This window comes from Pelophylax lessonae (genome assembly GCF_965119305.1).
Source record: "Pelophylax lessonae genome assembly, chromosome: 4".
Classification (NCBI taxonomy): domain Eukaryota; kingdom Metazoa; phylum Chordata; class Amphibia; order Anura; family Ranidae; genus Pelophylax; species Pelophylax lessonae.
In genome coordinates, this window is record NC_138771.1 from 139706307 (window position 1) to 139732233 (window position 25927).

The following is a 25927-nucleotide window of genomic DNA, read 5'->3' on the forward strand; positions in this document are numbered from 1 at the left end:
AACAGGCTCAGAGCACACAAAGTGTCCTGTATTTAAAACCTGAAATAATTGCAGATCTGCAGCTGGTTGGCAGGTAGAGCTAAAGTGTCCATAAGGAGAGTTGCACAGTAAAAAAAAAACAGTAGCAGAACCCAAGACCTTCCAGAAGCTGAATGGCTAGGTCTGTGCACTTCCGCCCCAAAGACCTGGGTTCAAACCCTGAACCAGAGCTGATCCGACGGGTACATGACAGGACGTGGTGGCAGCAGGTGAGTGGATGCTCGCTAAAGCCCGTACACGCACCGCTTGTTGGCTGTAAATTTTCGGCCAACGTCCGATCGCCCGATTGTCGGCTTGTTAGTATGATGCTTCCGACAATCGACTGCGACTTTTCGGCTGAACAAAATCTGGTGTGCATGCTATAAAATTTTTGTTGGCCGTCAGCAGAACGGCCGATTGTTCCTCAGTCAGTACAGATTTCGGCCGACAAAAATGTGATGATCAAGACTGGGCATGCTCAGAGAAGAAAAAACCCCCAAAAGTAAACCAGAACATGACATCACTTCTGCAGTTGGTTGTTGTTGGCTGACAAAATTTGTGTGCAGTCTAGAGCACATTTCAACCAACACAACAACACTGGACAAAAGACGGCCGATCGGTCGGCCAACAATCGGTGCGTGTGTATGAGGCTTAACAGGCGTTGCCATGATGGATCTGAAATGACAGGTGCTCTTTAAATGTAAGGACTCCTCCTTGCTGGTAGTTAGTGTGAAATCGTGTGAATGCATCAATGCTGTGCATGCTATCTCAGCTTGCAGAGCTTAAATTCATTGAATGAGTTTACCAAAAATGTAAATATTGCAGAATATACAGCCTCATTGCTACATAACTGAGCTCCATTGCATGCAGAATAAACAAAATATTATCTTAACTAGAACACTATCTTTAGATAGATTTTTACTCCATAAGCATTTTAATAAAATAAATAATAAAAAAAAAATCTGATTTAAAAAAACGAAATAAAAATTATCAATTTTTGTCCACCCTGGCTTCGATCCCCCTAGGCGATCTGACCGGAAGTTCTCCTCTCCCCCTTCCTCCATGTATTCTTCTGGGACACGTCACGGGTCACAGAAGAGGCTGAAAGCTGTCACAGCCAGGTGCCCACAGTTGTAATGCCAGGGAGACGAGAGGGAGAGAATCGAGGGTTTGGGTGGCCACATCACTGGACTGTGGGACAGGAGAGTGTGTGTTTAACCACTTGCCGACTGCCTAACGCCGATCTACGTCGGCAGTCAGCCCCTCACAGGCAAAGTGACGTAGGGCTACGTCACTAGCTTGTGAGGGTCTAGGGAGCGAGCGCGCGCCCCCGGAGGCGCGCTCCCGCGTGGTCACGGACCCCCCCCCCGCGCGTGTGACCGGCGGACCCGATGTCCGCCGGTCACTCGGCGGGGGAGAGGGAGAATGTCAGGCAGCTTGTGTAAACAAGCCACCTGTCATTCTCCTTGCTGTTAGGATACTGATCACTCGGATCTAGTATGTAGATCCGTTGATCAGTGTCCATACAGCTCAAGCCCCAGCCAATCACAGTAGAAAGCACGCCCCTAGGGATACACACAGCCCCTCCCTCCCAAATAAAGTTAACCCCTTCACTACCAGTGTATTTTTACAGTAACAGTGCATATATATAGCACTGATTACTGTAGAAATGTCACTGGTAACCCCAAAAGTGTCAAAAATGTCAGTCAAGGGTCCGATCTGTCCGCCCCAATGTCGCAGTACCGCAAAAAAAATCGCAGATCGCCGCCATTACACGTTAAAAAAAAAAACAACAAAAATGACAGAAATCTTTCCCTTTGTTAGTAAACGCGATAACTTTTGCGCAAACCAATCAAAATACGCTTTTTGCGATTTTTTTTTTTTTACCAAACATAGGTAGCATAAAACAAATTGGCCGAAAAAGTAAAAAAATTTTGATTTTTAAATTTTTTTTTGGGGAATTTCATATAAAAAAATGTGAAAAATATTGCTATTTTTGCAAAATTGACGCTCTTTTTTTGTTTATAGCGCGTGATCAAAAAATCGCACAGGTGATCAAATACCACCAAAAGAAAGCTCTGTTTGTGGGAAAAAAAGGACGCCAAATTCGTTTAGGTACAGCGTCGCACGACCGCGCAATTGTCCGTTAAAGTCACGCAGTGCCGAATCGCAAAATACCCCCTGGTCGGAATGGGGGTAAAATCTTCCGGGGCTTAAGTGGTTAATGAAAGTCAGCAGCTACACAAAAGACTGGAGCTCCGCATTAAGCATGCCATGCTGTTGAGGGCTGTTGCAGAGATGGGATCCTCATAAAGACTTGTGTGTATTAGGCAGTTATTGTTTTACAATACGTGGCAAAGCGCTGCTTCCTGCTTTGTAGTGCTGCATAATGTACTTTTTGAACTTCCGCTCTATCTGTAAATCTCACAGGCATGTTTGGTGAGATTGTAGATAATATACTCTGCAAACTATGACTGGAAAAGCCCAAAAGACAGAGACCTTAGTCTTGTCTAGACAGTGATCTTTTTATTGTGCTTTAGGCAGCCAGTCATGTATATCAAGAGGTCCTCTTTAATCAGAATAATGACTGGGTAATAATGACATGGGACTCCCTGTTTATTGCACTTTGATAAATAGGCTCTCTATGATAACTAGCACATGTCTGATATCCATGCTACAGAATCAGATCTGCAATTGTTAATAGCCACTTTAAATGTATTTTTTTAATAAACTTACATTACAGTGTAAGACTTTCTTGCTATTGGCAACAAATGCATAGCTAGACTCTTCCATTTAGTGCAGTTTAGCTGGGAAGCTGTAGGACATGGACTCCAAAATAGATGACACAAATAGAGGTGCATTACTGCAAGGCAACTTCTACAAAAGCATATTATATTGTAATAGGTTTTTAGCCTGAAAGATAATTCATACAACCCTTGTAGAGACAAATATATATATAAAAAAAAGAAACAAATAAATATGCAAAAGTATTTCTATTGTACATTAAGAATTAAGCAAATTTTTGTTCGTGGTGTCATAGTTAAGCCCATAGGTTGCTCTGAGATATTATTATTCATGGTGTTTTGTTTATATCCTAAGGGGTGGTGAATTTTTTTTTCCTGTTATGTATCTGTGTTGGATTTATTTGGAAATAATATTTAAAGTAAAATTTAGCTATGGTATTTTAAAAGTGTAAGTTATGCCTAAGCAGTACCTTGAAAATGTTTCTGGCAGGCATCCTTTAAGCACGGAAACATAAGGGAGAAATCTGACATCCAGATGACCTAACAACACTGGCACCTACCACTTGCCTTGTCAGGCTGAACATGTGAATTTGATGTGATACAGTTAAGATTGGTTAGACACACAAGCCTATCGGGGTGAAAGAACTCCCCCAATGGATACTGTACCCATTGGCTTTAGGAGGGGACCGGGTTACCCTATGTAACAGCCCTTTATCCGGATATCTTGGTTCTCTGTTTTTTTGGTGGTTGTATGGGGATCTATATTTTATCTTGTATATATCCTTGAGGGTCGCTGCCCATGCTTTGCATAGTCCCAACGCCTGCCCCGGGACATGATATGGTCTGCCCTTGATTTCATGGGAACAACGGTCTTTAAGGTCTCTCTGGCCCTGAGGAAGCCTTGGTGCGAAACGCATCAGCTTATTAGGGACCTATAGACTGTGCTCAACAGAGACCACTATTTGGTATACTGTATCAGTGTTCCCACAGGGAGCATGTTCTTATATCTTTTATAAATTTAATAAATGTTTTTTTTCTAATAATACTTTGGCTCTATTTATGACCATCCCTCCCACATTGGCCCTTTAAAGTCCCACTGCTCTTTTGGATTGTGGTTTGTTTCAAATTGGGATGTTGGCCAGTTATTCACCGTACATTGTTCATACCTTGAAAATGTTCTGTGAAGCCCTCAGAGGTTTGTTTGAGAACCTTAGTGAATAAACATAATCATGAAGGCTAAGGAACACAGCTGACAGGTCAGGGATAAAGTTGTGGAGAAGTTTAAAGCAGGGTTAGGTTATAAAAAATAAATATTCTAAGCTTTGAACTAGGGATGCACCGATCCGATATTAGGATCGGATATCGGCACTCCCACCGGGAGACCCGGGCATCCTACCTCCACAGCCGAGGAAAAGACCAGATCAAAGCCGCATTCGGCTCTGATCAGATCTCCATGTAAAAAACCCAGAAGTGATGTCATGACATCACTTCCCGGTACTCAGAGCCAAATTAAAAAAAGTGACAGCATTAAAAACAGCCAAACTTGGCGTTTTGAATGCTTTTCAGTGCTGAGGAGGGATTTGGGGTCTTTTAGACCCCCAGATCCCTTCACAAGAAGTACCTTTGGGGAAAAAAAAAATGTTCTTACATGTCCAAAAATATCGGCTGATATCGGCCGATACCGATATCCGATGACCAAAATATCGGTATCGGCATTAAAAAAACGATATCCGTCGATCACTAGTTAGAATGGCCCATTGAAAGTCCAGACCTAAATCCAATTGAAAATCTGTGACAAAACTAGAAAATTGCTGTTCATAGATGCTCTCTATTTAATCTGACAGAGCTTGTGCTATTTTGCAAAGAAGAATGGGCAAAAATTTCTCTAGATGTGCAAAAGCTGGTAGAGGCCTACCCAAAAAGACTTGCAGCTGTAATTGAGCTAAAGGTGGTTCTACAAAGTGTTCATTCAGAGGCACTGCATACAAATGCACACCACACTTTTCAGATATTTATTTGTAAAATATTTTAAAAACCATTTATCATTTTCCTTCCACTTCACAATTAGGCCAACACAAAGTGGCACTTGTCACATAAAATCCCAATAAAATATATTTGCGTTTTTAGTTGTAACATGACAAAATGTGGAAAATGTCAAGGGGTATGAATACTTTTTCAAGGCACTGTATTTGTGCATATACTTGCCTCTGTGTGTACAGAATGTAGGGGCATATATTTTAAGGGGAAAATAATATCAATAGTATTTCATCTTTTGGTGTGTAATAAAGATACACAGGTTCACTTAATTTTTTTAGATAGATATGGCAAATCCTTTAATTATACTTTTCTTTTGGGTCACAGGAATACATTAACTAATGTTTTTCTGTGACCCAGAGCATCCTTTACCATCTTTATTTCATGGTAGTCTCTCAGACAGGTCAATTCTTTATTTTGCTCCTCCTTTTTTAGTTGGGTAGATGCAGGGAAGTGACACGACGACTGTATTCTTATCTCTAATGGATAAAGTGTTGTCACCCTTATTTCCGACTCTGCAGGTTGCAAATTTGGATGTCTAGAATCATTCATATGTTGGCAGGTAAAACTGTTCATAGGTATAAAATTGCTATTTAGTCAGGCATCAGGTTGAATATGCTCTGCTTCATAAATGTTGTACCTCAATCTCCTAATGATTGAAAATCATGTTAACTCTGTACATCTTCTCTGCAGTGGCAGTATGGAACCCGCATTCCACAGAGGAGACTTGCTTTTCTTGACCAATCGTGTGGATGATCCTATTAGAGTGGGGGAAATAGTGGTCTTCAGAATAGAAGGAAGAGAGATACCGATTGTACATCGTGTTCTGAAAATTCATGAAAAGTGAGTACCTAAGTTAATGAAATCCATGAGTAGTCCGATTCTTAAAGTGATCTTGAATTTCTAAGGTATCAATCCTACTTAAGTGCTGGCACTATGTAGTGCCTACTAGTAACTAGGTTGGTCTTTAGGTAGATCCCCGTGGAGCTCCAGTGTGGCCATTTGTGCAATTTAGCCAGTGTTCATTGGCAGCACATGCGACTTAACCTTCCTTCCCTTGTGAAAGCAAAGAATCAGCATACCCAGAGATTTTCTCACAATTTCGGTTAATAGCAATTTGGAATATTAATAGGAATCCCATCACACCAGTCTTCCCATCCCAGAACAATACAGAACCTACAGTGCCTTGAAAAAGTATTCACACCCCTTGAAATGTTCCACATTTTGTCATGTTACAACCAAAAACGTAAATGTATTTTATTGGGATTTTATGTGATGGACCAACACAAAGTGGCACATAATTGTGAAGTGGAAGGAAAATGATAAATGGTTTTCAAAATTTTTACAAATATGTGAAAAGTTTGGCGTGCATTTCTACTCACCCCCTGTACTCTGATACCCCTAACTACAAGCTAGTGGAACCAATTGCCTTCAGAAGTCACTAAATTAGTAAATGGAGTCCACCTGTGTGTAATTTAATCTCAGCATAAATACAGCGGTTTTGTGAAGCCCTCAGAGGTTTGTTAGAGAATCTTAGTGAACAAATAGCATCATGAAAGCCAAGGAACACCCTAGACATGGCAGGGATAAAGTTGTGGAGAAGTTTAAATCAGGGTTATGTTATAAAAAAATATCCCAAGCTTTGAACATCTCACTGAGCACTGTTCAATCCATCATCCAAAAATGGAGAGTGTGGCACAATTGCAAACCTACCAAGACATGGCCATCCACCTAAACTGACAGGCCGGGCAAGGAGAGCATTAATCAGAGAAGCAGCCAAGAGGCCCATGGTAACTCTGGAGGAGCTGCAGAGATCCACAGCTCAGGTGGGAGAATCTGTTTACAGGACAACTATTAGTTGTGGACTCCACAAATCTGCCCTTTATGGAAGAATTGGAAGAAGAAAGCCATTGGTGAAAGAAAGCCATAAGAGGTCCCATTTGCAGTTTGCGAGAAGCCATGTGGGGGAAACAGCAAACATGTGGAAGAAGGTGCTCTGGTCAGATAAGACCAAAATGTATTTTTTTGGCCTAAAAGCAAAACATTATGTGTGGCGGAAAACTAACACTGCGCATCACCCTGAACACCCCATCCCCACCCCGTGAAGCATGGTGGTAGCAGCATCATGTTGTGGGAATGCTTTTCTTCAGCAGAGACAGGGAAGCTGATCAATGTTAATGGGGAGATGGATGGAGCCAAATACAGGGCAATCTTAGAAGAAAACCTGTTAGTCTGCAAAAGACTTGAGACTGGGGCGGAGGTTCACCTTCCAGCAGGACAACGACCCTAAACATACAGCCAGAGCTACAATAGAATGGTTTAGATCAAAGCATATTTATGTGTTAGAATGGCCCAGTCAAAGTCCAGACTTGAATCCAATTGAGAATCTGTGGCAAGGCTTGAAAATTGCTGTTCAAGCTCTCCATCCAATCTGACAGATCTTGAGCTATTTTGCAAAGAAGAATGGGCAAAAATGTCACTCTGTAGATGTACAAAACTGGTAGAGACATCCCCAAAAAGACTTACAGCTGTAATTTCAGGGAAAAGGTGGATCTACAAAGTATTGACTCACCGGGGTGAATACAAATGCACGCCACACTTTTTACATATTTATTTGTAAAATATTTTAAAAACCATTTATAATTTTCCTTGCACTTCACAATCATGTGACTTTGTGTTGGTCTATCACATAAAATCCCATTAAAATACATTTACATTTTTGGTTGTAACATGACAAAATGTGGAAAATTTCAAGGGGTATGAATACTTTTTCAAGGCACTATAACCGAATTGGGCAATGTACAGCAATGCTTTATGTGGTGGATAAACCAGGGCTTTTTATGGGGAAGGACTGTATTTGAAACACTTGTTACATTCTTGTTCTGCATCATATACAGTATTGTATTTAGAATAATAGATATTTCTCATTAAGGGAAAATGGAGACATCAAATTTCTGACAAAGGGAGACAACAATGCTGTGGATGATCGAGGGTTGTACAAGCAGGGACAGAACTGGCTGGAGAAGAAAGACGTGGTGGGAAGGGCAAGAGGGTAAGTCTGTAAATTGTTAACAATGCTTTACAAATATATGCAAGAACAGTTGTGGGATGTATTCCCTGAAATCTATTAGCAAATGGGATAGAAAGAAATCTGCTGTACCATTGTTGTCAATACAGCATACATATTATACGCAATAACGGTATAATTATTTTTTGTGTCCATTTTTATTGTGTATTACTTCTAGTAGTTTTGAAATAGGATTGTTTAGTCTTTAACTGCTTTACGACCATCCGCTGCAGTTATACTGCGGCAGGCAGCCGCTCCCAGGCAAGACGCCGTACATGTACGGCGCTCGCTTTCGGGAGGCTAGGGGGCGAGTGCATGCTGCCGCCAGTGCGCTCCTGCCCTGCTCGTCAGCAGGTAAGCTGATGCAGTGGGCAGGCGGCTCCGATTGCCGCCTGAAACCCGCGCTTGTTCCCCGCTGAGAGAAGAGTTGTAAACACAGCTGACCTTTCCTCTCCCTGGAATGATCATAGAGCCCCTGTGATCCTTCTATATTGGATCACATGTTTGTATGGTTATTTCAGGAGCCACGCCTCCCCCCTTCCCACAGTTAGAATCACTCCCCTAGGCTCACATTTAACCCTTTGATCACCCATAATGTTAACCCCTTTCCTGCCAGTGTAATTACAGTAACCGTGCATATTTTTAGCACTGATTACTGTAGTAATGTCACTGGTCCCCCCCAAAATTGTCAGTCAGTCAGGGGTCCGATCTGTCCGCCGCAATGTTGCAGTGCCGCAAAAAAACGCAGATTGCCGCCATTACTGGTAAAAAAAAAACAATAAATGACCTAAATCTTTCCTGTAGTTAGTAAACGCGATAACTTTTGCACAAACTAATCAAAATATGCTTATTGGGATTTTTTTTTTTTTTTTTACCAAAAATATGTAGCAGAAAACAAATTGGCCTAAAATGTTACATTTTGATTTTTAAATTTTTGAGAATGTCATATAGCAGAATGTGAAAAAATATTATTTCTTTTTTTTCCCAAAATTATCACTTTTTTTTGTTTATAGCGCAAAAAAAAAAAAAAATTGCACAGGTGATCAAATACCACCAAAAGAAAGCTCTATTTGTGGAAAAAAAAGGACATCAATTTTATCTGGGTACAACGTCGCGTGACCTCTCAATTGTCCATTAAAGTAACGCAGAGCTGAATCGCAAAATAGGGCCTGGTCAGGAAGGGGGAAAATCCTTCCGGTCTTAAAGTGGTTAAAGTATAACTACCTCAACTTTTGTTAAGTAGAAAAAAAAGCAATTGTTCTAAAGGCAATCCTATACATTCAAGCAGTGCAGAGTTTGAGGTTTTGTCAATTGACCAATCAAATGAGCACAAAATGACATTTCTGAGGTAACCGGATACTAAGAGTGTTTAGTGTTGCCAACTTCACAAGGTTTCGACATTTATATCATTGGCCCTTTTTAAACCCATAGACTGTAATCCCTTGTACTGTAACGCACACCTTTTATAGTTACCAAACTATTGCCTAAGCATGGAAATGCCCATTCCTCAACTTTGAGGTGGTTAAGTGCGGGTGCAATTTAGAAGACTCTGTATTTCCCTTTCTTCATTGTCTAACACTCCTTTCCTCCTCACCCCTACACCTTTTCTGGATTTTCTCTTTTTCTAGTATGGTATCCAATCTTTGTAGGCACTCTGATGTACTATATTGCAACTACTACTGTAGCCTCTGAGCTAATATTGTATCTATGTCCGCATCTCAATTAAATAATTTTCTCTTTCGTTTACTGACAGACACAGCTTCAGATCTTCATAACCGTTGGGTTTTACTGCCTCCTACAGGTGTAGGACACTAGGCAGAAAAGGTCTGGCTATGCCCATGGGCAATCTCAGGGGGTATACTCCCTCTCTCTGCCTTGTCAGGAGTAAGGACCCAGTTCCTTGCTGGGCTCTTTGGTCCTGGCAATTTTTTATTTTTGGATAGAAATTTTTGTTCTCTTGGGTTTTTCCTGTGAGATCTATAATCAACTGCCAGACTGGGCGACGGGCTGGATAATCTAAATCCAGTGCTCACCCCAGTCTGGCCAGCGAGTGTGCAGACCTCCGCTCTGCACTAGGTCGGCTTGGACATAACTCCACTGGACGGAGGCTGGCCTGCGAGTTAAACGCCTCATGAGGTCACATACGACCGGGTCTCGGCCTGAGCCGCAGTGTTCCTCCTGGCTGACAGCCCCCTCCATTTTGAACGACAGGGGTTCTGTCTGGAGCGGTGCCGCCTGGTTCCTGGTATGGTGAGTAGCTGTCCCCCCCTCTCCCCCTGGAGGGTTTTGGGATGGACGTGGGCCGGACCCCCGGGTTCCCCTCCTTCCCGTCAGGCACCCCCTGTCATCTGTTCCCCATCTTACCCCCCACATATGTTGGGGTTGTTTGGGTGGTCTGGTCCATCTCCTGGGGTGGGGGCAGGGCGCTATGCTGGTGATGGGGGCTAGGAGGGTGCGCCGCCTGCGACCGGACAATTGATCGTGCGGGGGGGTTTGTACCTGGTGGGGGCTCTTGCCAGGGTCTGTCCTTGAGGTCTGGGTTCCCTCCTGGGTCCCTGTAATCCTCCTGGTGCCGCCATTTTGTTGTAGCCTGTGTGTTTCTATACACGGCAGCCATGTTTGTTTAGTCCAGTGGCCATTTTGCGGTGGTTTGCCATTGCAAATAGCAGCGGTCATGACAGTGGAGCCCTGTGGGTGGCGATCTTGGCAGTGGGAGCCCCTCCTCGTTCCCTGGTGCTGACTCCTGGATCCTTTCACTTCCTGATCACCGCACGTGGAGTGAAGATTATCCTGGTAGCTGCTGGTGCCTGTTTCTGCTAATTGGCGAGTTGGGTGGGGTTCTCTCCCTCTGTGCTGAGGCACGCTTGGTTTTCCAGATCTTCGGCCGTGAGCTGTTGGCACCTACTGGTTGTTTAATAGTTTGTGAGTCCCGCATAGGATTTAGCAATTTGTCTTCCGAGTCGCTAATGCGACTCTCTGTGGCTGTCGTGCGTTCTCTGATTTTCTGGAGATCATGTCTAATCAGAGCAACATCTTCGGACATACTCCCCAAATGTGTTTTAAGCTTATCTACTGAGGCAGTGCATTTATTAACTGCTTTCAGAATTTCTCACTGTGTAGACTGTTCCTGCTCATCAGGATTTCTCCCTGTTCCTTCTGCTCTGTATCTTCCTGGTCAGTCAACATGGCCCCCACACCCCTGGGCTGTTCCCCCTCCTCCTTTCCTATCATGTCATTATGTAAAAGAGCATGTCTCTGGGGCCATCTTTACCCTTTAGCTTTGTGTTTGGAGGCTCCAGCTTCCTTCTCCTTCCCCCTGTTAGCACCTCATGGCGTCTTCTGTGGCATGACGGTGGCACCATGTTGGGAGTCTGAGGTTGTACCTTCCTCTTTCCTGGATCTCATCATCCCGGCTGCGTACAGACACGGATGAGGCACCGATCAATTTAGCTGGCTTTAGGAAGTATGTGTGTCGCTCGGGATGCGTCTGAGACAGGTCTGTGAGCCGGGGAGAGGATCAATGTCCGGATCAATCACGGGAGCTCAGAGAAGCAGGTCCTCTCACATGCTGTGCTCGGCTCAGCCCCCAGGAATGTCTTTACTGACTTCTCCAAAAGGATTTTGGACATGATGAAGGATTTAATGCTTTACATCATTAACTGTAGACTATTTGCTTACACTTTTGCAGTACTTGTAGAAAGCTCTGCCCCAGGCCTAAATTCCTGTGTCCCTCAATGAACTTGAAAAATACAAAAAACGTTTTTTTTTTTTTTTTTAAACCACTTTCTGCTCACACTGAAAGATGGCTACAGCACGGGCTTACTTTGCCGGGAGGGCATAAATGTACATCCTCCTGTGATTGGGCGGTGCCCTCTGTAACCCAGGAGTCCTTCGGACTTGGCTGATCACAGATTGGAATAAAGGGCCAATCACAGCAGTCCTTTATGTGATCAGTTCAGCCAATGACAGCTAATCACAGAATGTAAACACAAGCCGGTTATCGGCTTTTCTTTCCAAGCACTGAACGCATGAGGAGAGAAGCAGAAAGCCGATAACTGGTTTATGTTAAAGGGACATCGGTCCCACCAGTGCTGCCTAGCAGAGCTCATCAGTGCCACCTATTGGTGCCGCCTCATCAGTGCCTATCAGTACAGCTTATCAGTGCCCATCAATCAGTGCAGCCTCATCAGGGCACATCAGTGAAAGAAAATTACCTGTTTGCAAAATTTTATTACAAACTATGAAAAATGTTTTTTTTTTTTTTTTGTTTAGCAGAAAGTGAAAATTCAAGTGGTGATTAAATATCACGGAAAGAAAGCTCTATTTGTGTGAAAAAAATTATAAAAATGTCACATGGGTACAGTGTTGCATGACTGCGCAAATGTCAATCAAAGAGTGAAAGCTGAAAATTGGCCTGGGCAGGAAGGGGGTAAAAGTGCTCAGTAGCAGGGCCATCTTACCGAATGGGTACGCCTGCCCAGCGACCCAGCCCCAGCCAAGCATTAGTCTTGATTCCCGCTTGCATCCCGCCACCAAACTTAGCAGGGGGCAAGCGCCTGTCGGCTCTGCGCTGCTGTCAGGGCACTTGGGTCTTGGAGGGGGAGCCCACAACTGCAGGAATGCCCGTCTGCCTCCACGGGAACAGGAACACACAGGACAGTCGAGTCTGACTCCCGTCTGTTTTCACCGGACCCAGCCGCTGAACCTGGAAGCTGTCATTAGCCTGGCATTGCTGTACCAATAATTATCGCCTTATCGATATTTTGCATTTTTATTATTGTGGGTGATTATGTAGGTGGGCCCCAGTGCACTGCATTGCCCAGGGCCCTTTAATGCTCTTAAGATGGCACTGCTCAGTAGGCAAGTGGTTAATCTAGAATACATGTTTGCAATCTAACCAGTGAACAACTACACTACCCCATATCTTGAGTACCTAGAAATTACTTGCACATGTTGGGGGTATAGGGACTGCTATTTAATTATATAAATATCTACACTAAGCCTACAGGGACTAATCAAATTTCGCTGTTCAGTAGTTTCTATCCACCCCACATTTTTAGGTTGTGCAGACATCTGTCAGAAGTATATAAGTGATCCTTTCAAATGGCAACCTGGTTTCATGGAAATGATTGATGAGTATTGTGAGCTGGGTTGCCCTGAAGGATTTTTAAATGAGGAACGAGATTGTATCGGTATGACAGATTCTGTATGATGATAAGCAGCAGAAAGCAGACCTTGTTACACAGCGTCACAAATGCAGTAATATTTATTTTTACATTTGTTAATCATTTTTTAGTGATTCCCCAACTTCCAATATGCTCATTTTGAAGTGATTAGCAGCAATAAATTCATACCCAATTGGATGAAGGTATGCCCAAAGCTTTATAGGTCCTAAACAAGAGTTAATTTTTGTGTACAATGTTTTAATTCTGAACTAATAAAAATGTGTGCCTTTGCAGCCATCCTTGTAGATGGGAATGGTACATCTTTTAACGTGTAGTTCCACTTTTGCTGTCAAATTTGAGAAATCCCTATTATGTATTTTTTGTGTTCCCATTCACGCTGCATACCTAAAAAAAAAAAAAAAAATAATTACTTTTTTTCTAGTTTATTCTTTGGAGCAGGCCTTTGGGCAGACTGACTGCAAGCTAATTTAAAAGTAGAGGGTCAAAGTGGGGACATTTTTAGTTTCTGTGTAGAACCCAAGTCCTGAGATCTTTAACTCTTTGTTGGGACAGACTATGTTCACATCTAGTCTACAAATGATAAAATCTGCAATACTAATAATGGTAAGCGTTAACTCCTCAGCCTCCTCCTTAACATTACATTAAATTTACACGGCAGAGCAAAGCTTACAGTGGAGCTAAAGGCTGAAAAAAAATAGTGAATCTCTTTTTATAGTAAAATATACTTGCCTGCCTGCCTGCCTGCCTGCTCGCAATCATCTGCAAAATGTACTTGGGGCTGCGTGTATGCAGCTGCATTTACATTTCCGGCACACAATAAGTGTGCCAGAATGACTGCACTCCTGCGCATGCACAGGACTGACCCTCACCGGCCAAAAGAAAATGGCCAAAGACCAGCACATGAAAGAAGATGCCAGCGACTGACTTTACAGGCGTTGGACTGTTTGAGAATAGGTGGGTACACCTGACTTTAGTGCCGCTTTAGGTCTTAAGAGTTTTCAGAAAAGACTAAAATGGTAAGCAGAAATTGATAAATATTTTTTTAAGTTATGCTTTTTGAATATGGGGACATCTATGTAGATGTTATCCAAATTTGACTGCCAATGTGTAAATACACTTTGAAACTGAACTCTGAGGATATGAAAAAAATAGTCTAGGCAGGGCTCACGTCTTCTCCCTAATCTCCAGGTAGTGGACGGGTCTTTGACCTCCTTACTTACAATGCAGTAGGAATGGTCTTGCATTGTACATGGAGACTTCCTTGATTTTGTTGACTTCTGTATGTTGCTGAGGCAACACACAGGGTCAAAAACTGCATGGTACCACACCTCTTCAAACAATAACCACTCTACCACTGCCCATTCAATTTAAGAAATCACATAAGAATCCGATCTTAAGTTTATGGTGCAGGGCTTAGACTCTAAATTAGGATGCAGGGTTGATCCAGTGTCGTTTTGTAATCAGAGGTTCTGGTTCAGTCGATTTCGTGCATCTTTTCCAATTGGATTTGAATGATATTTTTTTATGTATTTGAGATGCCAACGGTAAACATTTGTGTTTACTGTATTCAGTCATTGGATACCATGGGCCTTCCTGAAGCTTTTGTAAGATGGCCTCGGGTCCATAAAGCAGCTGCTTCTCAAAGAGAACAGTTTAATCCTAAAACCTAGCTGTTCTTGGAACCCTGGCGCTCTATTAGACATATATAGACCATGCCTTCCTATTGCTGTAGGTGAGTCCTCTCACAGCAGGTAGGTGAGACTCTGAAACCAGTAGGAAGTTTTTGGGGGTGGGGTGGTAGGTGGAAGTGGGCACTTAAGGACCAGAACAGTGTGGTTAATTTCTTACCATAGTGAGTTTGGAGATCTCCGGGTCCTCTGAAGATACACTTTTGAGCAGGCACCTGCTTTGTGAACATTAGGACCCCTTACACATTCACCATTGTGTCTATGCTTGTGTACAATAAAAACTGTCAATCCAGCCTGTTTGTTTATTTTATTATATTAAGCAGTCATTCCCCAAATCCGGAATGTTTATATCCTCTTAACCCCCCACTGTTACTCAGCACAGCATTTCACGTTACACTGTCATGCACTGCTGATGTATACCATTTGTAAAGTTGAATCACAGAATTTATTAACAGTTCAGCACTGATGCATCCATAGGTCACTGTCAGTGACTCGCATCATTAACACACTATGAATAATTCTCACATAATACAAGCGCATCTCTTACTCACATCTGCTGAGCCAAGAGTGCGCTCTTATCCCCAAAGTCCTTCAGACAGCTTAGGATAGGTTGTGCTTGTTCTTTAGTATTCTCTCATTATGCTAGTTTGCCTGTAATATCTATTCTGTACTAGTTTTGCATTGATATTCATTTTTTATGTCAGTGACTGTTATAATTACATTTTAATCAGCTTTGTTGTAATAAACATACTTGCTTGTCCCTAATTGTGGCATATCCTTGATGGAGCAAGGTCAATAAAATCATTACAGTTGTCCAATTGCATTTTAATTTAAAACCCGTAGACAATGTTCCTGTTTTATATTCCTATCCAATAGTCAGTGCATTTTTGGAGGTTTTGGAGTATTTTGTGTCATACATGCTGAAATGCTTGAAACAAAGTCTTAATTTTATTCTTATACATGGCAGGCATTGTAGCCCACATCTCATAGGGTATATTAAAGTGTTACTAAACCCTCTCTTTATCTATCTATTAGAGATCTACCGATTATCGGCAACACCGATATATCGGGGCGCGATATGCACTTCCCCCAAAATATATGGGAATCGGCCCCTGAGGTTACCGATATTTAGGGAAAGTGCATGTCCTGGGGTGGTGCCTGCAGCTAGAGGCTTCACCCCGGTACCGGTGTCCATAGCCGGCGGTCGGCTGACTTGTGATGACAACCGATGCGGCTGAGAAGCCGGTTGGCTGTCATTACAAGGAGCGGGAGGGGACGTCCCCTCTCCCGCCGCCTTCCACGGCTCACCCGGGTCTCCCGTCCCACCAGGAGACCCGGCATCCTACCTCCACCGCCGCCGCCGAAGAAAAGACCCGGTGTAGCATGAAGATATGTTCCCGTGAAAGCCGGTATGGTATCCCTGCCGCAAGTGCGCATGCGCCTGTCTCCATGTAAAAAACCCCGGTACTCGGCGCCGAATTAAACTGACAGCATTCAAAACAGCCAAACTTGGCGTTTTGAATGCTTTTCAGTGCTGAGGATTGTTTTGGGGTCTTTTAGACCCCCGGATCCCTCCACAAGGAGTACCTTTAGAAAAAATAAAAACATTTTTTACATGTCCGAAAATATCGACCGATATCCGATGACCAAAATATCGGTATCGGCATTAACCACTTTAGGTCTGCTCGTAGCAGCAACGTGGCTCATTATCGTCGCTAGACTCCTCCCCCTGTAGGCGGCGCTCACGCGCCGCCGGAGGCACGCTCCCGCTGTTTTCAGTCACACAGCGGGAGTCGGGCCAGGGGAGGAGCGGCGGCGATCGCCGCTGCTCTTCCCCGATCGTCGGGGAATCTAGTTTGGAGATCCGCCCGCCTGTGTAAGCAGAGCGGGCGGATCTCCTAAATGACAGGAAGTGACAGATCGCAGTGTTCAGCATAGCTGAACATCCGATCTGTCCCTGACTCACTCAGTCACCTCCCCCCACACACGTCAGTAAGCACCAGGCATACATTAACCCCTCCCTCTCCAATAAAATTAACCCCTTCCCTGCCAGTGTCATTTTTACAGTAACAGTGCATATATATATAGCACTGATTACTACAGTAATGTCACTGGTACCCCCAAAAGTGTCAAAAATGGCAGTCAAGGGTCCGATCTGTCCGCCGCAATATCGCAGTCCCGCAAAAAAAATTGCAGATCACCGCCATTACTCGTTAAAAAAAAAAAAAACACCAAAAATGACAGAAATCTTTCCCTTAGTAAACGCAATAACTTTTGCGCAAACCAATAAAAATACGCTTATTGTGATTTTTTTTTTTACCAAACATAGGTAGCAGAAAACAAATTGGCCAAAAATTTAAAAAAAGTGATTTTTACATTTTCTGGGGGGAATTTCATATAAAAAAATGTTAAAAATATTGTTATTTTTCCAAAATAAACGCTTTTTTTTTTGTTTATAGCGCAAAAAGTAAAAATCGCACAGGTGATCAAATACTACCAAAAGAAAGCTCTGTTTGTGGGGAAAAAAAGGACGTAAATTTTGTTTGGGTGCAGCGTCGCACGACCGCGCAATTGTCCAGTAAAATTGCACAGCGCCGAATCACAAAAAGTGGCCCAGACCTAAGACAGCAAAATCCTCCAGTGGTAAAGTGGTTAAAAAAACAATATCGGTCGATCACATATATATAAATAACAAACCTGTTGCACAGAGCAGCACCGATCCACCCCTTAGGTCCCTCGCCAGCCCTCCTGGTCCCTTCCTCCTGCCGGGTGACCCCACAGCAAGCAGCTTGCTCCCAAGGGGCACCCAAGCAGGCGCACTCCCAAGACTCTGTGTTTCTATTCACACATGGAGCTGTGATTCGGCCCCACCCCCTCCATCTTCTGATTGACCCACTGTCTGTGATTGAAAGCAGCAGGAACTGCCCAAAGCCAGTTAGGAGTGGGATTTCCCGGGGAGCCAAGGCTCTCGAGGACATCGCTGGACCGCCAGGGGGCTCCGGTAAGTTTTTTTTTTTTTTTTTTTTTTTTGGGTGGTGGGGGCTGCTGCACACAGAAGGTTTTTAACCGTCATGCATAGAGTGCATGAAGGTAGGTAACAAACCTTTTTCCTTTTACAAAAACTTTGTGTTCCCTCACTGCCCAAACCAGAGCTACAGTAAAAACACGTGCCTTAACCACTTCACTACTGCCATACAGCCGCTACTGTGTCTCAGACAATTAGGAGGGAGCGTCCCAGATGGCCAAGAGACTCGTGGGCATCGCTGGACGGAGATAGAGCCCAGGTAAGGGTTCATGACTCAAAAAAGGTTGCAAACCATTTCTGTAGAAGCTGGAAATCGTTGTAGTAGACACCGCTACAATAGTGATTTGCCACTTGCTTTCCAGGTCCTGTGCTCAGTGGCGGTCCTACTGCATTCTGAATACAGAGGAGGCTTGATGCTCAGCGTCGTATTTTATATTATTTAGTAAAATGGCTTTCATATGACTTGAATTTCCATGTTTGTAAAATTACACGCAACAATGTTCTCAGTGCTGCCTCTACACTGGTTATAATTTTTTGCTAAAGTGTGTGTGGTTTTTTTTTTATATATATATATATATATATATATATATATATATATATATATACCTATATCACTATATATACACTAGTCTGGGGGGGAGGGGGTATGTGATGCTAATGGGTGTAAAACTGCATCTACATATGTTTTATATGAACAAATATTTGTGGACTTTACTTACTATGTAGTTCAGTAGGTCACCATGTAGACATGCTATTTTAGTAAACCTTTGTGAATATGAATTAACAATATTTTATTTACTCATTTCCTTATGTCTTAGGTTTGTGCCCTATATAGGAATTGTAACAATTCTGATGAATGACTACCCAAAATTTAAGGTAAGTTGTTTTCCCATCTCAAAATAATTGTTGCCATGTATTTCATTTGAAACCTTGAACCTGTATATTAATCTGTGTTACTGTATTTTTATTCTGTAGGTTTTCTACCTATTTAGGTTATGCTAAAATGTTACGATAGAAACTGGTTTGTACACTGGAGAAGTTTGAGGGGCGTAGGTGAATGTAAAATTTATATCTGTAATTGCAGTTCTTTAGATATGGTATGAGCATGAAGGCTATGCCAGATATCAATAACCATTTGGGCATCATTTTGTTAGATGAAAAGGCAATTAGGTCCTGTAAAAGCATTGTGTCTGTGAAAGTTTCCATTTATCTGGATCATGTTTTAACTAGTAATAGCTAGTTGCATTTAGCTAGATTTGTTTTGTAGTGTTGAAGATGTTTCACCGCTCATATGAATTGCTTCCCTAGCTCAGATGAGTTTCCAGAACAAACCCTACATTCAGATAATGCTTAGAGTGTTTTTTCCTTTAACTTTTTATTGACAAATGTACATTAGATTAACATATTCAACATAATGCTCAACATTAGCACCATAGCATATAAAGCACACTTAAACCAACATGTATCAAGTCATATGAAAATACATATACAGCTTTGCTTAGAATACAAAGGGGAAAAAGAAATATAAAGAAATTCACGGCTATACCCTGGGTACATGAAATGTGCATTAGGAAGACTGGGTTCTGATAATTACTATGCTTTACCCCTAAGTGCCGGTTCACACTCTTGCAAGTGCGGCGATCGCATGTAATATCGGAGCGCACTGCTCCTTCATTACATGCGATCGGCTGTGCGGTGCGAATTCAGCCATACACTTTGTATGGCTAAATTCGCACTGCACCCGCACAAAAGTCGCACATGACCCTTTTTTCAGCCGCATCAGGATCGGATCGCACAGTGGTTCACACTTGTGCGATCTGATCCTGTGCGAACTGTAAAGATCGCACTGCAATATGCGATCAAACTGGGGGTGTCGTTAACATTTCATTGACACCCCCAGTGTATCGCATATGGCAGTGTGAACTGCCAAGGGTGCGTTTTCGATGCGGGAACAGGCTGCAAATTCGCAGCCTTCCCGCATCGCATAAGTGTGACCCGGCACTAAGTCAGTGGGCCCTGTTTTTTCCTTTTTATAGCCCGACTTCTCATGTTTAGCAATGGGAAATTATGATTATACAGGATTTATATAGTGCCATCATTTTACAAGGTGCTTTACAACATAGAGACTGTACAATTACAATACAGTTCAATACAATGTGTGCTTACATTGCTAAAAGAGAGGTGCAAGTAATCCAAAAAGTTATAACTGTGGGATGAGCTGATGGAGAAAGTAAAAAGTACAGTATATTAGGTAGTAATGAAATGGGCTACCCCGAAGAGATGAGCTTTCAAGGAATGCTTAAATGCAGACTAGGAGAGAGTCATAAGGTAGTTTTTGCAGCTGAAATGAAATTTCAGGATAATTTAGTTCCCAAAAATGTATTTTTTTGCATGCAAATTATAAATGACTCACTACTGAAAAGGATTGAAAATTCTAATTGGAAACTTGTTTGTGAACTCTTAGGCTCCATGTACGCGGGACGCTGGAAATGGCCGTTTAGGAGCAGTTGGGCGTTTTTTTTAGAAGCCCCTGAACCCATCTACATTTTATCTTATCTGTCCATGTACACCAGGTCGTTTACAGTCATTTGCAGGCAGTTGCGTTCAGGGACTTTTTTTAGAATGCAATTATTTGCGTTCGAACGTGTGTTTCCCGGCGTTTCAAACGCAAAAACGCGTCCGAACGCGATGACCCGCGTTTAGCGTTCGCGTTTTTCCATTTTAAAGGGGAATCATTTTTTTGACCTCTAGGAACGGTTCTAAACGCAAACGCCCGCTAAACGCCTGCTAAACGCGGGTACAAACGCGACCGAACGGACGTTTCAAACGTCCTAAAAATTCCAGCATTCAAAGGGACTTTTAACAACGTCCCGTGTACATGGAGCCTTATTTGTTGCTTTGGGTTTATTTCTACTTTTCAACCAATTGGAAACACATTACTGGTCTAACTTCAGCAGACTGAATTCTTATTGGTTGCTCTGGGTTACCGCATTTAGAATAAGTGCCTAAAATAAGAATTCTTTGAATAAGTCTGTGTATGTTTACTTTATATTCTACATATGTTTGAACTTACTTACAGCTGCTTTCGGTTTGCAGTTCGTTTTTTAATGATGAAATATATTCCATTACAATAAATTTACCTTTTTTGTGTCTCTTTTCAGTATGCAGTTTTGTTCCTGCTTGGACTGTTTGTCCTTGTACATCGAGAATAACAACCTGGAGGTTGGAAACAATCTATCAGCGCAGATTCAGTCTGTGGTTACCCATCTGTAACTTGTCAGAATGAGAGTTCTATAAGGACAGATCTCATCTAGCAGTGTACAGTTTTACATATAAAACCAGTATTTCTTTTTTTTATACATGTGTATGTGTGCTCACTTCTCATTAAAGCAGAGACCAGAGAGAAATTTAAAACAATTTGGGCCCTATCTCTGCCGCGGATTCTCTACCTCCGTGGCCTCATACGGGTCTTTTATGAATATCTACTGCACTGTTTACATTTTTTTTTTTTTATACTTTGAGTGGTATTTTTTATTATATTTAATACCAAAGTCCCTCATTGTTGAAAATATGATACCTGTCTACATTTTATTCGGAAGTGCCTATCTAAGAGTTGTTGTGGTCTGCAGTAATTTGGCTACAGTCGGAAATAGCCTAATCTAGATAATGTTGGAGTAATATAGGTGAGGTGATTATATCAAGGCATTTTCTGCTAAATTAAGATTTTGCAAGCATAAAGCTCTTGTTTGTTTTCATTATTTGTAAGTCAAGGCATCCGAATAAATGCTTTATGTACTAGAGAAGCTCCTAGTAAATGCATTAAAAACTTTCAGAAATACCATAAAATTGTCTTTTAAAGCCCCGTTTTGCCAGATGCAGCCTAGAATTGGGATTGCTGCAGATTCTCATGTTTGTAACATTTGTGGTCACATGACACTGGGTGATCTGATCAGCAAAGCGGTAGGCAGGACAATCAGTCTCTATGGGCAGAGGGGGGAGGTGGAAAGGGTTTACTTCCAGTGTACATTCTAAGCCATGGTGCAAGCGTCAGGATTACTACCATTTTATTGTGGTCCCACCACTACCACCTATAGGAGCTGAGCTGACTTGCCTAATATGTTAAGAATGCTAGCTGCAAAGCAATAATGTGAAAGGTCAGGCACATTGATTAGGATGTAAGGATCGCTGCTGATGAAAACAAAATTGCCTTGACTTCCAGTTTAAAATGTAGTTTGTTTTTGAAAGTTTGTCTTACTCCCTGGAAGATAGGATAATCACTTTCTTGTCTCTCCTGTCTTCCATCACTCTGTTGTCTACCCTTTCTTCCTGGGAAAAACAAGATCTTTATGGAACGTTTAGATGACATCTAAATAAAGACAAATCCATATATTTTCTGATAACTTTAAAAAAACTGTATTGCATCAGTAAAAAGTAATTTAAATGGAACAGCAATTAACTCCCATGCCCCCCCCCCCCCCCCAAGGACAGTTCATTACAAGTAGTCTTGTTATGATGCTGCTGTATGAAGAATTATTTCAGTGGTGGTTCTTGCCCATTCTAACATCTGAATGGTTGGCTGGAGTACCCTAATAAGGTAAAGATTGCCTTCAAAGGAAATAGTTTTATGACCAGCCCAAATTAAAATGAAAGTAACAAAATGGCCAGATGTTAAACTTATGGGCAACAATCTGCCTAACCTTATGAAAAATTAGGGGCATGTGTCGACAAGCTTTTTATTTGCTTCAAGTGGTTTTTGCATTTCCATACACATCTATCAGAATACAACACTCACTTGAAGGAGGTCAACTGCAGGGCAGATGCACCTATCAGTGGATTCTGAATGATCTCGTAAGTATCTCAAACTGATGCTATCAACATAAGTTGGAAGCCTGTTGACACATGCTGTAAGCAATGAGAGCATGAAATAGGACCTCTTCCATAAATAAGCCAGCTGTAAGTCTCATGCTTTTCAGATATGCAGTTCCTTCGATTTTCTATTAAAAAATTCCATGCAGTTTTTTTTTTATGTTCAGAATAGACTCTTAGAGGTACTTGTGTTCCTTGTGTGTATCAAATGGTTAGATAGCTACACAACTCCCCAAGGTTTAACCAATATTGATTCATAAAAAAACTGATTAGTACAATTCTGGCATTTAAAATAAAGAACATTAGCCTGTTTGTGACTAATCTTCAGGGATGATTGCACTTTTTGGTATCCATTACCATGTCGGAAGAGATGACTCTATCACCATCACTATAGTCTGCAGGTCGAGGCTTCTGTGTAAATACTTCTGTTGTGCTGGGGAAGAAGCATCTCAAAGGAGCTCTGGGCAAGATCATCATCTCGCTTTATTGGCTACCATGGGCAGCTTTTTCTTACATATGGTAAGATATATACAGAAGCTGGGACATGCTGGGATCCATCAGGCATACGCAAACGGTCTCATCTCTGAAAATTGTTTCCAAGTATAGATTTTTGTACAGTCTGCTGGGACAGCTACAGGCTCTGTTCTGAAAGTGGAGTAACCCTGTAATCTACATATACACCTCTGCAGTTTTTTTGTGGTGCATTTGCAGAGCAGTATATTTTACATGCAGTAACTTTCATTTCTTTAGAAACTGTTACTGGAAGTATGTTTTTTTTTTTTTTCTTTATGCTCCACACTACGATGCAGAGGTGTGAATGTAGCCTTAAAATAAAAGCCACCATCAGGAAATTCATAAAGTGTGTCTACGGCACTCTTTAGAATTACATCATGCATCAGCATGACAAATGTTGGTGCGAGTGACCGATTCATGTACCTGTTATAAACCGGTACCTAAACTTGGTGCATTTACTCGTGTCGGAGGTGCACTGAGACTAGTGTCCATACATTGTAGCAGCCAAGAATTTTTAAAGTGGGTGCACAGGGTCTGATGGGATATAAAAATGTGTTTAATTAGAAGGTCTGCTCCCCTTGTGATTGACTGCAGGCAATGGGCATAATCCATAACAAATAGACAGACGGCAATAGACTATGGAATCTGCCTGCTGTCAATCACAAGGTGTCTCCACTTTCCCATCAGCCTCTGCCCACTGTTGGAATTAGGAGGCAGTTGGCTGTGAAGAAGACAGCATCCATAACAGCCAGTGACAGGTGGCAAGGAGGGTGTTTAGCAGTGGCAAACATGTCCTGCTATACAACGTACAGAGACAGGTACTTTGCCTGTCTCTGTACACCATCTTTTGATTAGTCTTCATTATCTCCCAGTTTTGTTTTCTTAGAACTGGAGATAATTATTTTTGAATTTGGTGCAGTTATAGTGCCACTTTGTAAAAGTGGTGCTCCTAAAACTGAATTCCAGGAATTAATTTCCTTTGTAAAAAGGGAAGGTACACTATGAGCTAAAGTTAAGTGATAATAAAGGTTTTGTTTTTTAAATAAAAAACCTATGCATTTACACAGAGTAGTCCCGGTTCTCCTTTTCTCGGGTCCCTCGCTGGCGCTCTTGGCCCCTCCCTTCTCCCAAGTGCCTCCAGAGCAAGCAGCTTGCAATGGGGCACCCAAGAAGTCTTGTACACACACACACAGACACACACACCCCTGGGGCTTGGCCCCATCCCCTCTTTCTCCTCATTAGCTCACTGGCTGTAATTGACTCAGCCAGTGAGGAGGGAGAGTCCCCAGAGAGCCACGGCTCTTGTACACATCGCTGGATCATGATGGAGCTCAGGTAAGTATTGGGGGGGGGGGGGCTGGGGGGACTGCTGCACAGAGGTTTTTTTGCCTTCATGCATTAAAGTAAAAAAAAAAAAAAAGCCTTGATCCTTTGGAACCACTTTAAGTTCAAGGAGCTGCATGGCAGCCATAAACTTGTAAGATATAAATAATAGAGAGAAGTTCAGGAGATTTTTTATGCACTTCCTTGAATTTAACACATAGTGTGCCTGCGCACTTTTTACAAAGTGGCTGAATTCCTGAAATTCAGCTTTAATAACTACCTGAGTCTGCCGCATGTTTTGGTAAAGCGACTGAAGCTGGCAGCAGGGCGTTTTGAACCTGGTGTGGGATTTTCTAAGGAGCCATGCCACCAGAACAGTGGTGCTAATGCTTTATTGAATCCCCTTGTATGAATGTATCATCATGAAGTAACTAGATTGCCATAATGTGAAGAAATTAATATTGAATGTCTTCAAACCAAATAATGGGGAGGATGTGCATGCATTCACAAGATAGATTTATTTTCCTTCTGCAATTGTGTATTCTGTCTATACTTTCATATCTTCACACAGTTTGTGTTTGCAGGCAAGTCTTTCAAAGGGTACTTTGCCTAGAAATGTGTGTGTGTAAATATTCTTGCTGATATGTACAATTGATATCTTAGGTATGGTCCTCAGTTATAAAATAATCTGTTAGAGGAATAATCCTCTTTCTTTATTCTAATTTTAGCTTTGGGTTTTTGATGGCCGCTTGCCAACATGTAGATACCGTATAAAAAAAGTCCATTATATCTGTGCAGCTTTATTAAAGTGCAATCCTTTCTAAGTGGTCAGTTGTGTTTTTGTTTCTGCATTTTTTTTTTTTTTTTGGAGATGCTTTAAAGATACCTTTTTTAGGAACCAGTATACTATACTCCCCATAGTTAACACATAAACTATATTGTCTAAAGTATGTCAAGAGCACAGTTGAGGGACAGTTGTCACCCCATGACATAAAGTCTTTATATCTTATGGCACCTGGAAATAATTTTTACATGTGATAAAACACAAAAAGTGAATCTTAAACTACAATACAAATATACAGTATACACTATGTTACCGAAAGTATTGGGACTCCTGCCTTTACACGCACATGAACTTTAATGGCATCCCAGTCTTAGTCCGTAGGGTTCAATATTGAGTTGGCCCACCCTTTACAGCTATAACAGCTTCAACTCTTCTGGGAAGGCTGTCCACAAGGTTTAGGAGTGTGTCTATGGGAATGTTTGACCATTCTTCCAGAAGCACATTTGTCAGGTCAGGCACTGATGTTTGTTCACTCTAATTCATCCCAAAGGTGATCTATCGGGCTGAGTTCATGACTCTGCGCAGACCAGTGAAGTTCCTCCACCCCAAACTTGCTCATCCATGTCTTTATGGACCTTGCTTGGTGCACTGGTCCAAATCATTTGGTGGAGGGGAGGAT

The 25927-nt window shown here is 42.1% G+C and overlaps 1 protein-coding gene across 1 annotated transcript in view; it reads left to right on the forward strand.

The window, feature by feature from the left end:
• The window catches only part of SEC11A (SEC11 homolog A, signal peptidase complex subunit), a 46107-nt gene extending 24694 nt beyond the window's left edge, over positions 1–21413 (forward strand). The window contains exons 3-6 of the mRNA XM_082255538.1: positions 5490–5639; positions 7729–7848; positions 18581–18638; positions 20924–21413. Coding sequence (XP_082111664.1) covers positions 5490–5639; positions 7729–7848; positions 18581–18638; positions 20924–20974 — 379 coding nt within the window. The 3' untranslated portion in view covers positions 20975–21413. The remainder of the gene's footprint in view (positions 1–5489; positions 5640–7728; positions 7849–18580; positions 18639–20923) is intronic.
• Positions 21414–25927: the final 4514 nt, after the last annotated feature.